We start from the raw sequence: 14251 nt of genomic DNA, 5'->3' as shown, positions 1-14251 counted from the left end.
AATTTTCCTGCTTCTTACACCCAACAGCTAAACACTAAGCTACTTAGGAACAGGAAAACCCCTTTGGGATTACAGTCTGAAGTGTCTAGTCTATTGTTCCTGGATCACCTCTGCAGAGAGATGTAGAAGTTTTGAAAACTAATATTTGAACACGATTTTTAAAGCAATTTCAATTTTTTTATTTATTAGGAAATGTTTTATGTTTGTGTTTAAACATAAGCTTTAACATTGTTAAGTAGGATCTCTTTTTTTCCTCTGAATTTGTTAAACTGTATCTTGTCCATTTCTGCTCAGCAAAAAATACTTAAATACTTATTCCAAAAGGCAGAGATGAATGTGTATATTCTGCAGTATTTAGCTATCCATTGGAGCATCAGGTCACTTTTTTCACCGTGCTTTTAGCGAGAGCAATGGCAAAAATGACTCCTCTCAAAGAACACAAAATAAAATCTAATTTATTCCTACAAATTATTTTTGGTTATGTTAATCTTGAGTATTTATTTACATCTAGAGCAGGGCCAAACCATGAAACAGATGCCTGGAGATTTTTTTAAAACATTTATGTATACTAGGAAATTCTAATGAATTTTGTATGAAAACAGATGTTTGTGGATAAATAAGCCTTTTTGTTTATTTACGCGTATTCCACAAAAAAATCTGTTTAATCTGTTCCTAAAACATTGAGCCTGAAAAATGAAGAGGTTGGGATGAAAGGATTTGCTGGGTCTTTTGTCTGAAATGAACCTAGGTTTGCTCATCTGTTTGGGGGGCTGCTTAGCATTTAGGAGGGAGAAAGCTATTCTTCAGTTCATGTATGAAAATGTACAATACTTTATATCAATTATTTGGCTGATTGCTGGAAGTGCGTTGAAGTAAAGGGGCATAGGCTAGTTCTGGCCTTCACTAATGGGAACATTTCAGTTTGTGGATGGTAATTAAAGTATAGAATGCAGAAAATTAGGCCAAAATTGAATAGAAATGAATAAGTATGTATTCTGTTGTGCAGATGTTGGAAATAGATTATTTTGGATCCCTCTTTCTATCTACATCTTATTTGGTTACCATGTAAAATTCAGTCAGACACCACGTAGATTGTTTCTCTTCCCATTACCTTTTCTGTTTTTATGTTGTGATGTATCTGTATAGGTAGTAATTTAGCAAAATATCCTGTCTGCCAGGTGTGGGAACTAGCTGATTGTATTGTAATACCAGATCATTACTTAATTCATATGCAACCTAGCCTAGCACATGGAAAGCATTATAAATCTATTTACAGTGTGGCTGGTCTGATGATAACATTGTATTAAATTCCCAGGTGAGGCAATTTAAGCAATTGCTTTGCCATGTGTAGGCCATGGAAATTAACTTCTCATATGCTTTAGTAATAGACGAACTTCATTGGTATGCTCAGATTAGTAGTATAGCAGAATTCTTACAGTCTGGTTACGTGTACCCTGCTTTACATGTAGAATCATACAGGGGGGTGGTACTGCAGATCACAGATCTTAATTAGTTTAAGCTGAGTTAATTCATTTCAATTCTAATTTAGCTGGGCTTGCCCATGAAGACATTCAGTTCTATTGGGAAATGTTAAGGCTTGGGTCAAGTAGACAGATTGTTTAAAGCCAAATTGCCAGACAGAACTGAGCAAGTGTATCTGTTTGAACAGGGCTTTAAGGAAATCACCCAATCGGTATGCAAAAATCCTGTTCATAAACCAAGAGAGGTCTGCTTGGAATCAGAAATTGTTCCTTGTCGGAAGGTCTGGGTACTGTAGTACATTTAAAACAGCCCCTGAAACTTTCTCTGTCTTGAAGTTCTTGTAGAAAGTAGCTTAACCCTTTTCCGTCACCGTGTGTTTGGGCACATGGTACATTTGAAATATATCCACTGAGCAAAAGCACTTGTGTGCTTAGACTTTTTGTCTAGAGATATACAAGAAAATATAAAATACAAGGAAAACTTCAATATATGACAGACCTTTACAGACAAAAACCTGCACACAGAACCTCTTAAACCTATATTGAGCTGCCCAGAAATGCCTTGGATTACAAACTCTGTAAAGCTTCTGTCTTTTCTAGAAACATACATATAAAGTACCAGTAGACAGTGGTAACTGACAACTAAGACTAAAAATGTTGACAATTTCTTGATTTGCCTGGTTAGCTTATGTATAGAAGTCATTAACTATTTATAAAATGCATTATGAATTGGGTTCCTTCAAACTGTAGCAGAGTGTGTGACATTTCCAGCTCAAACTATCATTCTTGCATATGGCTAAAGTACGTATTTATAAACAGCTGATAGTTATGAACTAAAAAAAAAATATAGAAAATTGTTTAATTACTGAGTTCAGACAAGCCAAACTAATTTGTATAGCCACATTTGGAGGTGTTAACCAATAATACTTTAATAAAAATAAGAATAATAATTCAAGATATTGATATTTTGGACAAATCCTGAAAGAATAAATGAACACTTTAGTTCAAAGGCCTTTCCTTTTATATTATTGATTCATTTGGAAGTGAAACTATGATCAAAACTAGTATCAAATTATTTATTGATTATGGCAAAGAGTTGTAACTAATTGTAGTCAAAGCATTATTTCTTTTAATATAATTGCTGATTTTCAGATCATGACAGATTTTTGCAATAAAAGAACAATGATACAAATATATTTAAGTTCAGCGGTGATGATATAAGGATTATAAAAGGTCTCTTAAAATTGTATTGCTATTAACATTTGTTTCTTTTCCATAAAGTATATGCTTTTTCTTTTCTCCCCTGTTGGCTCTTAAGAATATCATCCAGTTAAATCTTTCAAATAAATGATGTGTAACCAAGGACCATCTCAGTCCCTACATATTATTAGGCAGCTTGTTCACTGGAGAACAAGCTCATGGAGCATCACGCTCCTCATCTCAGTCTAATAATGATAAATACATTCAACACTAACAGAATCAATGGGGCTGAGTCATTTTGTAAAATTAGGAGAAACTGTACAATTGAACTACTAGACCTCGAATGAAGTCTTAAGATTGAATCTTAATCAGACAAGAAGATTAGATATTTATTGGTATATATTTGTAATTTCCTTCCTTATTTGATGTGTATCAAATAAAAATAGGAAAATAATATAATTGAGCAATCTATGCCAATTTGTTGGCTTTTTGGTGAAAAAAGAGAAAAACAAAACCTATCTCCATATGATATTCTTGCATACTGTGGAGTGTTTTAGTCCCCCATAGTGATGAAATGAATAATTTAAACAGGCAGCTCTGATACCACAGCCTGTTTAAAGGTTCTCATTTCCTTTAATGCTGTAGACTACTTTAGCTTGGTTAGTATGAAACTGTGACAGCTGAGATCTCCAAAAGATTTGGCACAATTCACCTCATGTCGTAGGTCCATGGTATACTTTGTCCTTTCTACATCTGCAGCTTTAGTACATAATCTAGATCTGAACACTGGCAACTGAATCACAAACGGGTAAGCTTTGTAATGATGATATTGGTTATAAAGGGTGAACTACACAGGATAAAGAGCTAAAATGTTTTGCTGTGAGGTGACCAATACAACGCTTGCTCCAGTGCTAGACCACAAGCATAAGGGGTGACCCACTTCTAAACTTCTTTGCCACAAAGGTAATAAATTTCCCTGTGCTCACTATAATTTCTAGTGGGTTGTTTCCTGTCCCTTAGTCTCAAAGAAGTCTTTTGGCATGATGGTCCAATTAGGGAAGGTTTGAGGAGGGAGGACTTCCCACTGGTAGTCACTACCATGGCAGGGTGTGAGGGAAGCTCTCATTGGTAAAGGAAGGCCCTACAGCTTAGTTCTTGCTACTCTTGGGTTTCTTCCTCTGATGAAGTATAAAAATGATCATAGCCACTCTCAGAAAAGAAAAAAAATAGAAAATATACTAAAAACTCTGTCTCTCTTTTAGTGGTAAATATTAACTGACTAAGGACCTGTTATTTGGCTAACAGAGAAATTGAAAGCTGGGCTGATGTTCTTATTATGGACTTCCCTGTTGTTCCATTGAATGCTGTGCTACCCTGGTAATCTTCAGACATTTGCTTTCCGTTGCTCGGCACTTGTTCTAGTTTAGAATCAACATGATGATCGGTTCATGAGCAAATCTGATGCTCATAAGCTGTGAATTACAACTGTAAGGATGCCATGAATGACTGTCCCTGTTCCGTGGTGTTTCCTTGAACTACTGTAAACCAATGTTTCCTTGTCCTGTTGTTTTCTCTCCTTTCTTTTGCCCTTTAATTTCTTGTCCTTTCCCAGTTGGCCTTCATAGCCTTAGCAGCATAGAGAACACTTGTTAATTTTTTACATCTTTAAATGCAATCAGGTATGTCAAATGTGTGTCGTTTGGGTTTGATTTATATTAGTTATATGGGAAAAACTCAGTCTTCCTTTCCTGTTTAGTGGCATCACTGCAGTGTTATGTTGAGTTCTGTGTCCAGCTAGCGAGTGTTCTTCAACAAAATATGTTTGGTTCCTGCCCTGGCTTTTCTTGATTGCTTCTGATATTATTGTATATTACCTCTCTGGTTACTCCATTAACATAACCGGGATCACACGTTACTTATCCTGAGCTTCACTGAAGCTGCTTTCATTGCTGCAATGTTGAGGGTGTGACTGTCTTAGAAATACTAGGGTTTTGCCATGCAAATTTGTCAAAATACAGCAGTTGAAGAACTTTGTAATAACTTTTACTTGCAGATTTTTATTTTTTTTATATCAAATAGGTATCCATTAGGGGGCTCTCGAGGTTTAAGATGATCAGCCTTGATACCAATGGCTTCGGAGCTTTACTTCCTAACCCTTTTTTCTTTTTGTTTTACAGAAAAGGTCACGAATCGCCTACAGTGATGAGGTGCGGAATGAGCTCCTAGGGGATGACGGGAATTCCTCAGAGAACCAGGTAGGATGCTAATCAAGAAGCCCTAGTGGGTGGCTGGAGGGTGAAGGAGGTCACTGGCACACTGGGCTTCTCAAGCTGCTCCTTAACAGCATTAGCAACAACTCATGTGGAAGTGATACTATTTAATGCAAAGCTGGGGTCTTAATCAACTTCAAAATGTTTCTTGGAGATCTTACATTTAACCCTTTAACTTGTGATCACTGTCTGCTATCTTAAAAAAAATCTTTTCTTCTCTTTTCTTTATTATTTGGTACTTAAGAAATAACTTGAAACACGCTGTTTGCCGACAAAGCCAAGGTCTTCACCTCAAACACATGTAAAAGGAATAAAAAAAGTACATAATGCAGCTTTGATAATAATGCAGTATAATTAAATCAACACTGGCAGGCAAAACAAATGAAGGTGCACTCACAGAATTAGGCAGTACCCCACTCAGTTTCCTTGTGTGATTCCTTCCCTAAACAGATTTTCTCTTCTTGTACCAAAAACACAAGTTGTACTAATAAGAGCATGCTTTCATAATGGATGTTGTACCAGGATGCAGAATGCTATCCATCTCTTTTAATGAATGAAAGCTTGATAATCCTGAGGCCTTTTTAAAATCTTGTACCCATATTGTTGTTCTGGATACTACAGTGAGGATCCTGCTAAACTACTCAAAATTATAAAGGCAGTGTTTTATTCAGGAGACTTTCACCTACCTGTTAATATTCATTCTGGGGCTGAAACTTGTTTGGCACTTTGTCTGAAAGCAGAATATTTCTTTTCTTTTTGAAAATTATGTCATCAAAGTTATGCCTTTTGAATTAGAATTTAGCTGAAAGTTTTCTTAAATGTCAAATTTCCTCTTCTGATGATACAGAATCCAAATTATTTTGTAGTGAAAGTGAAAATTGTTTAAATGTTTACTCAAGAAATGTGATATTAAATAAGGAAATGGATCACAATAATGTTCTGAAATTTTCTGTATCTTCTATACCTGCAGTATAAGCTCAGCTCCACTAAGAACAGAAAAAAAAAAGACTTTGAGACTTACCCGGTAAAATGACTTTCAAAACACAGACCTTGTTACCCTTATCTTATGCAGTATTTTAAGTATGCTCTATAAGTTTTAAACTCTTTAATAGACTTTAATTCATACATTAATGAAAGTATACACAGGATACAATTTATCTGAAGACATAAGACAAGAATAGAGCAGCTTTGATATCTACGTGAAGAGTTAAATTTAAAAGATGTTAATCTTCATATTTATATATTATAGCAAGGGGAGATTCCAAAATTTGACTAAAATAAAGAGGGGGTTTTATCCCTAAATAATGAATTTATGGAAAAGGTGATTTTAGGGAAAAGAGTTTCATAGTCTGCATGTCATGATTTTAAACGCAGTCCTGTGAAAGTGTTAAGATTCTGATTTTATTTCTCTTGAGGTGCTACTATTTTTACATTTCAAGAAAAAATTGTGTGAATTCAGACATAAAAGGGCAATTGTGATAAGAAACTTTACTTAGAATATTTTATGGGTAGGAATGAGATAAAATATTTTATTTTCACTTTTTAGGGAATGTTTAAATAACTGATTCATGTGTGCACTGTTTATGAGGTATGATCTTTTTTCCAAATGTGATGGAAGAGGCATGGTCTCATCTCAAGGAACTAAATGCTACTTTCAACCATTTGTCCACATGAGGGTTTTTTCTTCCAAATGAAGAAATGGAAGAAAATTTTGGCTGCGGAAGGAGTTTTGTATAGTCTTTTAGGTAATCAAAATCGTATTCCATAACCCAACTTGAAGCTGTTACCGCTGTACCTTTGAAAGTTCTGAATTCCTTTCTTAAAAAAATATTATGAAATAGCACCATAAGAGAGTCACCTATTTTCTTTTAAATATGTGAATGCCATTATTTTTAAAAACACATTATTTATTGTGTTGTTTCGATAATAAATCTCACATTTTCTTTTTCTTATTAAATATCCTTATTTATATCTGTACTTCTATGCGCATGTAGTTAGGAGTGCAAGCAGTTAGTGCAAAAACTTCAACTGGTATTAAGCTTATTAAAATGTACAGCCATCAAAATCATGTGTAAGGTTTGGGTACTTACCATATACCGAACATGATATATTGTCGTATTTAACTTGGTAACCCCAGGTCTAATACACTTTCATTCTATACATTATTATATTGATAGCAAACTTGGACTAGATGATAAAAAGATGCTCAGGTATAACTTACAGCCCTGTAAAATATTTGAAAATGTTTCAAATGCTTGCTTTCAGTTTCTCTTGTGGAAATAAATATAGGTACATGGACTGACCCTGATGCTGTAGGATTTTTACTTCTCTATCAGTTTGGATTAGGTTAAATTAGTTTAACTGAAAAATAGTGGATTTGTTTTCCCCAATTCAGTCACTAGACTGTGAAAGCAGAGAAGAAGGATTCCTCTTCTAACAAGAGGTATTGAAAAAAGTTGCCAGTTCAGAACTGCTCCTGTACTAATCCACAAATATTGGTAAAATCTGGCAATAGAAATACTGGATATCTGGGCAGTTTAGGGTGTTACCCAGAGGCAAATAAGAGATATGAGTAGCACATTTTGGGTATGGTCTTTGTCATTGTGATAACACTTCCATAATGTTTTTGGTGGAAAGAGAAAACAAAAGGAACTTATTGTATACTGGCTAGTATGACCATATTAAATATCGAGAAATAAATAGGGCACTATTGAGGAAATAAACAATCTGGATATATCCATTATTCTTTTTTTTTATTTGAGTTTCAAAGGTACAATTACAGTGAAACACAGCCAAGTTACAAGCTGTAATAGGTAGGGTGATAGGTATGAGTTTCCAGTTGTTCTCCCAAGAAGAAGGATTGAAGTACAAAGAACAGATTGAAGAATTAGCAAATGATGATTTGTCTTTTGTCTTCTTCGTTTTTCCAAAATGTCTCCCATAAGTAGCAGCCATTATGTCTGGATTATAGATTAGAATACAATTGCCATATAATGTGTATACTAAGACTTAACTAATTTTACCAGATAAAGCATATAGAAATTTCCTGTAAGAAGTTGTAAGAATTATACAGTTTTACTATTGAAAGTTTCTTTTGAAATAAATGTATCTTTGTTTAATTAGATAGGTGGTGATGTAGTGCTCTTAACGCCCTTAGAGTTTAGTAAAGTCATTGCTTAGCATAAATTAATTTCTTCTTAATTTGAACCATATGAATGTAGTCAAATGAGGCACTCAGAGGTTGAGAATCAAGAGACATCCCCTCTTGCATAAATCCACTCACCCAATCCCAAAAACTGTGTGCATTGGGTTGTTATTTTCCAGGAGTGGTCTCAAACAGGCTTTGTTGCTTTCAAGTCTTGTTTGTCATCCTGGCCACCAACATTTAGCAAATCCCTTGGAAGTTTTTGATTTAAATCCCTTGAGTTTTTCATTGCAATGATACACTACTTAAAGTTGTAGCTTCACTTTAATAATAATAGAACTGTTTTATGTAGCAATTCGTATGGTTTTGAGAAAGGATATGTTGGGTTAAATCAGAAATCCTTCTCGACCAAAATAATGTCAGGTATTACCAACTTCCTTGAGATGCAAGTGTTCCTTTCTCTTTTGCAACTATGTTCATTAGTAAGTTTAAATAAATCCTCATTAGGTTAAACTGTGTGTCTCTATATACATACATTTTATAAGTGATTTCTGGTGAACAAATGTTTTGTGGCTACTTAATTTCTGACTACAAAGTTGTGATAATATTAGATTTGGACTTGCTGTGCATAAAGTGTGTCAAACTTCAGCTACAGACCAGGGGGTGAAGTTGGTCAATTTAATTCGCCAAGATCTAAAGAAGGTCGGTATCATTTCATATAGCCCTGGCAGAGCAGATCATTACCAGACACAAATCTGTTCGTTACATGCCGAGGGTTTATAGCAAAATAAATAGACTGTCATCATAAGTTCAGAAAATTGTGTGTTCGACCCACGATAATGTGTAAAGGGCGTTTAATAGAGTTCAGCATTTATTCGTTATCTATATGCGGACAGAGACGGCGGTAGCGTTATCAGCTTTTTAAAAAAAATTCGGTAGTTTTCTGTGTCACGTGACGTGCCTCACAGACACACACGCGCGCACACACACACACACATCCCATCTCGCTCCCTTGCTCTCTGTGGCGCAGTTTTGATTTTAGTCACAGCAGAAGGCTTAGCCACAAGAGATTCCACTGGTTCAAACCAGCGTAAACCAGATTTTTTTTTTTTTTTAGCCTACAAAGGAACAGATTACCTCTTGTATCGAATTCTGTATTGCAAAAAATTAAATAAATAAATCTTTGTTTCAAAAATATGCTGATTATCATAACCTAAAATGGTGGCTGCACACGGCTTAACGCTGTTTATAGTTCAGCGGTGAGCATAATAAAAATAATGTTTCAAAATAGAAACGTAAAGGTAACACATTTTCATCAAGAGCATTGTTAAATGGGGGAAAAATACATCTTTTGTTAATTTGAATGAATATCTTTCAGCCAATGTTAAAAAAAACCCAAACCCTCTCCCATTACTTAGCTTAGCTGCAAATCCCATGCAGAGCTTAAATTCAGCCATGCAGCACAAACAAGATAGAACATTTTTGTTTGGGACCTATTGAAAAAACAAATGTGCAGCATTTTAAAACTCTCATTGATTATAGCAGGGTGGCATGCCCAAACGGGCTCTATTGCGGGAGAGTCGTTTTAAACTTTGGCCCTTTAAGTATCATAGTCAACTGAAGAATGGTGGCCTCAGAAAGAAAAGATAGCTATGTGATCAACTCCCAGATCGTCTCTTTCTAAACAGCCTTAATGTTTGCCTTTTTGGGGAAAAAAGGGGGGGAAAAGCTGGAGAAAGAGACCAATTTATGATAGGCCAGGCACTTGAATTTAAGCATTGGTTTGGCAGACAATGCAGTTTTCTTTATACCAAATTCTAGCAAAGTTCCTTTAAGCTACATGCAGAGGAGCTGGTTCACTTAGAGTCGGTGTGGTGTAGTAGCCCTCCTAATTACATCTCGTTAGAGCCTCCTTGTCCATTTTGGTAACGTTCAGTTTTAGACGAGCCATATGAAACAATAGAGAATAATGGAGGTTCTTTTGTTTCCTTCATGCTGGTGAGACTTAAGTAGTAGTAAACATTCTCAGCTTACACATGTTGAAAATTAGTGCTATGAAACTGTAGGTGAAGTATCAGCATAAACTGAGGTAATTATGTAGCTGTTGTACTTTCGAATTCAACTGGAATCGGTGAGAGAACTGTAATTTTTTTATAAAGAGCCACTCTTGTGCAGACATTTATTGTGAGTAATTATAGGTTTTGTTCCAGTACAAATAATTTCTCTATCTCTCTAAGGGGAGAGTATATTACAGCATGGCTTGATAGTCAGGCTGGGGTTTTATTTAGTGTTATAGTAAACCTGCCAGAGCAGTATTATTAACGGTGTTAGATTGTGTTGATTTACAAGCATAAATTAATAAATATAAATGTATATACTATATAAGTATGCACACACACTCTATGTGTGTATATATACACACACACTGTATAGTGGATTAAGAACCTGGAATGGGTCTTTTCTGAGGGAAATATGTTTCATGTTCCCTATTCCTTTGTCTATTTTTAAATATGCTGTTCAATAAATCATAATTCTGAGCCATTTAACTAAACTGCTTCTTTTTTTTTTTTACATGGCAAAACCCCTCTGTGTGAAGTTCAATAATAAAATTAGGTAATATAGTTACAGTAGAACTCGGGTATATAAAAATTGAAGTACTGGTTACATGCTATAAAGATGCAGTCATCTATTAATAAGTTAGATCTGCTAGTAAAATAAGAAATCAGTTGTCACAACTAAAATATACAGAAAACATTCTGCAAACTTGTATATACAAAACCACTTCAGCTGTACAATCTTCGAAGAGAGGAATAGTAAACTTGTTTTTTTCTTTATAATATAGACTTCTATGAAGTCATTCCCCTTTATTTCATGATGGTGTCTTAGATGTGGTTTAAAAGAGAATTTCACACTATTCTCTTTGTTTAATGTGACAGTGTGAGAAAGTGATCTTTATTCGTTCAAAAAACTCTGCATGTAGTCTATGTTTAGGTTCTTTTAATGTGTTTGTCTGTGATTTTTAAATGCTAAACATGTAAACAGATAAATTGTCAATGTTAATTCTGTATCCTGTCACACAACTGATCTTTCTTTCCTGCCATTTCTTTCCTTTTTATCTTTTTTGTGCGTTCATGTTGCAGTTGATAAAATTACGTGAAGAGGTGAGTACTTTCTTGCTTTTTGTTGTCTAGCTTTCCCTTTAAAGCCGAGTTTCTAAATCTGAAGTAGATCTTTTTGTTCATTGTTGTAGGGAAATCTGCACAAAGCAAAAATATTGATTACATTGCTTTAAAATATTCACTGTTGTGCCTCTTTTTCCCTAATAATTGTATACTTACATAGGAATCTCTAGATCAAACCTTAGAAATTAACATTCTTTGATAGTGGAATTTTTTTAAAAGGCACTAGAAAAAGAAGGGGGAAAAAACCCCTCTATTATTTGATCTCTCCTAGAATACCATGATCAAATCAGGTACAGTAATAATCATGTTTGCATCACAAAATCTTTGATAGGGAAAATACATTTATACACTGGTATTGAAAATGAAAGCATTGCTTTGGTATAAACCGTTGCTGAAACATTGTAAAAATTACACAGTATTTCACAGTATTTTGAGTTTGGAGTGAGGTATTCAAATAGCTTATGTATTATATTGGATATTTCATACCCATTGAAAATACAGTACAGGTAGGTAGACCTACACACACACACATATCAATATTTATTATTTATTTGTGAGTGCTGTAGATCTGTAGGTGTAACACTAGAGATCAGTATTCCAGAACACCTTTCTTCCAGTTATAAAATGGATCATAAATATTTAGAGAGAAGCCTGTTTTAATGGTCAGTTCCTCAAATATTTCAGTTTATTTTCTGAAATTAATCTCTGCTGTTACTTACTGCTGTAGCAAAGCAGGTATTTGAACTGCTATTTTTTTATTATTTCCCGGTAGCCACTGAAAAGAAGGTCTGAGTAAAGTCAAGATTTCTTACAGGTCAGATTTCTCAAGGGTTTCGTACGGAGAGTTTGGACCAGTGAAGTATAATAATAAATATATTTAGAAGCATGAGTGTTTTAACATCACATATTTGTCTGGTATCTTCTTTGTGACACATGTGTGCCCAGTAATGTATCAGTAATGCATACTGAACTCTGCAGGAGAGGATTTGTAAGTTTTAGAAATGATGATGACAAAGAATTGTAAAGTAACCAGATTAAGGACAATTACAGAGAATTCTTAAAAACAGGTAGATATTTGTGATATAAAGATTCTTTCACTAGTTCCCCAAATGCTTTATTTTTCCCTCTTTTCATGGAGCTGATATTAATATGTAAAAGCTACAGAGTAAAACAGTTAACAAAAAAAAAATTAAACAAAATAAACATGTAGCTACATGAAAGCCTTCCCACCACTGCTGAGCTCCCCTCCCCAATAGTCCCAGTATTTAAACAGATGACAGTATTGTTGCAAGGCTTTGTATAGCCTGATTTCTGAGATTTTTCAGAAGAACAAGGTTCATTTTCTCATCCCTTGAACAACACTAGCACGTCTGCTCCCATGCTTTTGCAAAGAATATAGTAGGATCATTTTTGCTTGCAAACATAGATTGTAGTTTTATAAATATAAAGATTCCTAATTTGTAAAATTACTCTGAAAATTTAGTCTTATGTGAGGAACAAAGCTGCTACTTATGTGCTTTTCTTTTTGAAATAACTGTGAAGCTAGTAAGAAAATTCAGGATGTGATTGCAAAGGGCTGCAACTTGGGAGCTATTCTGAACTCAATCATACCTTTTGGATCTTATAAATCCTCTTTATTAGCCACCTAAAAAAAATGATATTGCTTCTGGTAATTTATTTTTTTTTTATTTTTCCTTGCTAACCTTATAAGTTACTTTTTCCTCTCTCTGCATACAGTGAAAGCAGCAGCAAATAGAACTAAATAAAGAGATTTATTATTTTGCCTAGATCAAAATTGTACAGGTAGAGAAAAAAAATTTAAAAGCCAATTGTTGGCATTCTGTTCTCTGCACTTAAGTACCCACTATGTGTTGGATAGGTTGTAATTGCAATGGTGTTTTTATACGCAATGCAAAATGCGCATTAAAGTTTAAATGAAGGCTAGTACAGTGACTCAGGCATAATTCTTAACTCATCACATAGTGAAACATCAAGGCATCCCCAATTATAGTTCTCCTAAGGAGGTATGAAGTGATCTTAAAAGAAATTGTGGTTTGCCATAGTGTTTGTTAATAAAACCTGGGCTTCCTCTCATTACAAGGCTCTATTCTAGCACACTTGCCGTACACAGGCTTCCGTGGAGGCTGTGTCTCTCTGTCTTTTGAGCTCCTGAGATCTCAGTTTGAATCCAGCCCACATGGAATGACTAAATCTCTAGTGATAGCGTGCCACTTTGCAAAACTTCCTTATGTAACTCCAGATAGAAGCTGTTTCTGAAGCTGCAAGACACACTGAATCACCTCGCTGCCCCCCTCACAGAGTGCAGGGGATACTGTGGGAGAAGGAGTTTGGGGAGGGGTGGGGAGCAGTTGAAAGCATCAGCTGCTGCTATAGGGCATTGATTTCATGTCCAAAGGATAGGGTGCCTCCAAATCCAAACAGTGTAAATGACACCACCCTTTATAATAAAATTAGGTTTCATTATAGAATGCCTTGGGTGGAAAGGTTCTGAAATCAAGTAAGAAATGGCTCTGAGTTAATGTTAGCATTGAGTTCACAGGGCTTTAGTATTCTAATTGCTCACAGTACGACTGAACTGAACTGTGGGCTTGTAATTTATTTTATTTAAATGTGGCTTATATGGTATATAAAAATACACAGTTAAATGCTAATTCTTTCTATTCGGTAGCTCTTTCACCTTGTAATGTGAAATCTGATTATTTCCCCCTCTCTCCCTTAACATAGTAGGATAGGGTTTTCATTTCCAGTATACCACTACAGCCCTATACATCTGTTCTGTGATCAGTGTTCTACTGCTTGTGCTCACTCCCAGCCTTTGGTGTGTTTTTTGAAGTATCCCCTCTCTAACTTTTAGGATTCTTACCTTCTAAACTCCTTTTATATACCCCTCTCCCCCTTTCTCTACTTTTCTTTCTTGAGAGACATCTGTGTAATAGTGTAAGGTTTCTGATG

The 14251-nt window shown here is 35.0% G+C and overlaps 1 protein-coding gene across 5 annotated transcripts in view; it reads left to right on the top strand.

Annotated features, from left to right (window-relative positions):
• The window catches only part of VTI1A (vesicle transport through interaction with t-SNAREs 1A), a 273725-nt gene that overhangs the window by 47847 nt on the left and 211627 nt on the right, over nucleotides 1–14251 (top strand). For 3 of the 5 annotated variants that reach the window (XM_027692100.1, XM_027692103.1, XM_027692102.1), the window contains exons 4-5: nucleotides 4859–4936; nucleotides 11237–11257. In XM_027692100.1, the coding sequence (XP_027547901.1) occupies nucleotides 4859–4936; nucleotides 11237–11257 (99 nt within the window). The remainder of the gene's footprint in view (nucleotides 1–4858; nucleotides 4937–11236; nucleotides 11258–14251) is intronic. The other 2 variants (XM_027692101.1, XM_027692104.1) reach the window with 1 other exon arrangement.

Source organism: Neopelma chrysocephalum, unplaced genomic scaffold (genome assembly GCF_003984885.1).
Source record: "Neopelma chrysocephalum unplaced genomic scaffold, ASM398488v2 Primary Assembly neopelma1_85, whole genome shotgun sequence".
Lineage (NCBI taxonomy): Eukaryota > Metazoa > Chordata > Aves > Passeriformes > Pipridae > Neopelma > Neopelma chrysocephalum.
Note: the sequence above shows the minus strand (reverse complement) of the source record. Positions and strands in the feature narration are given on the sequence as shown.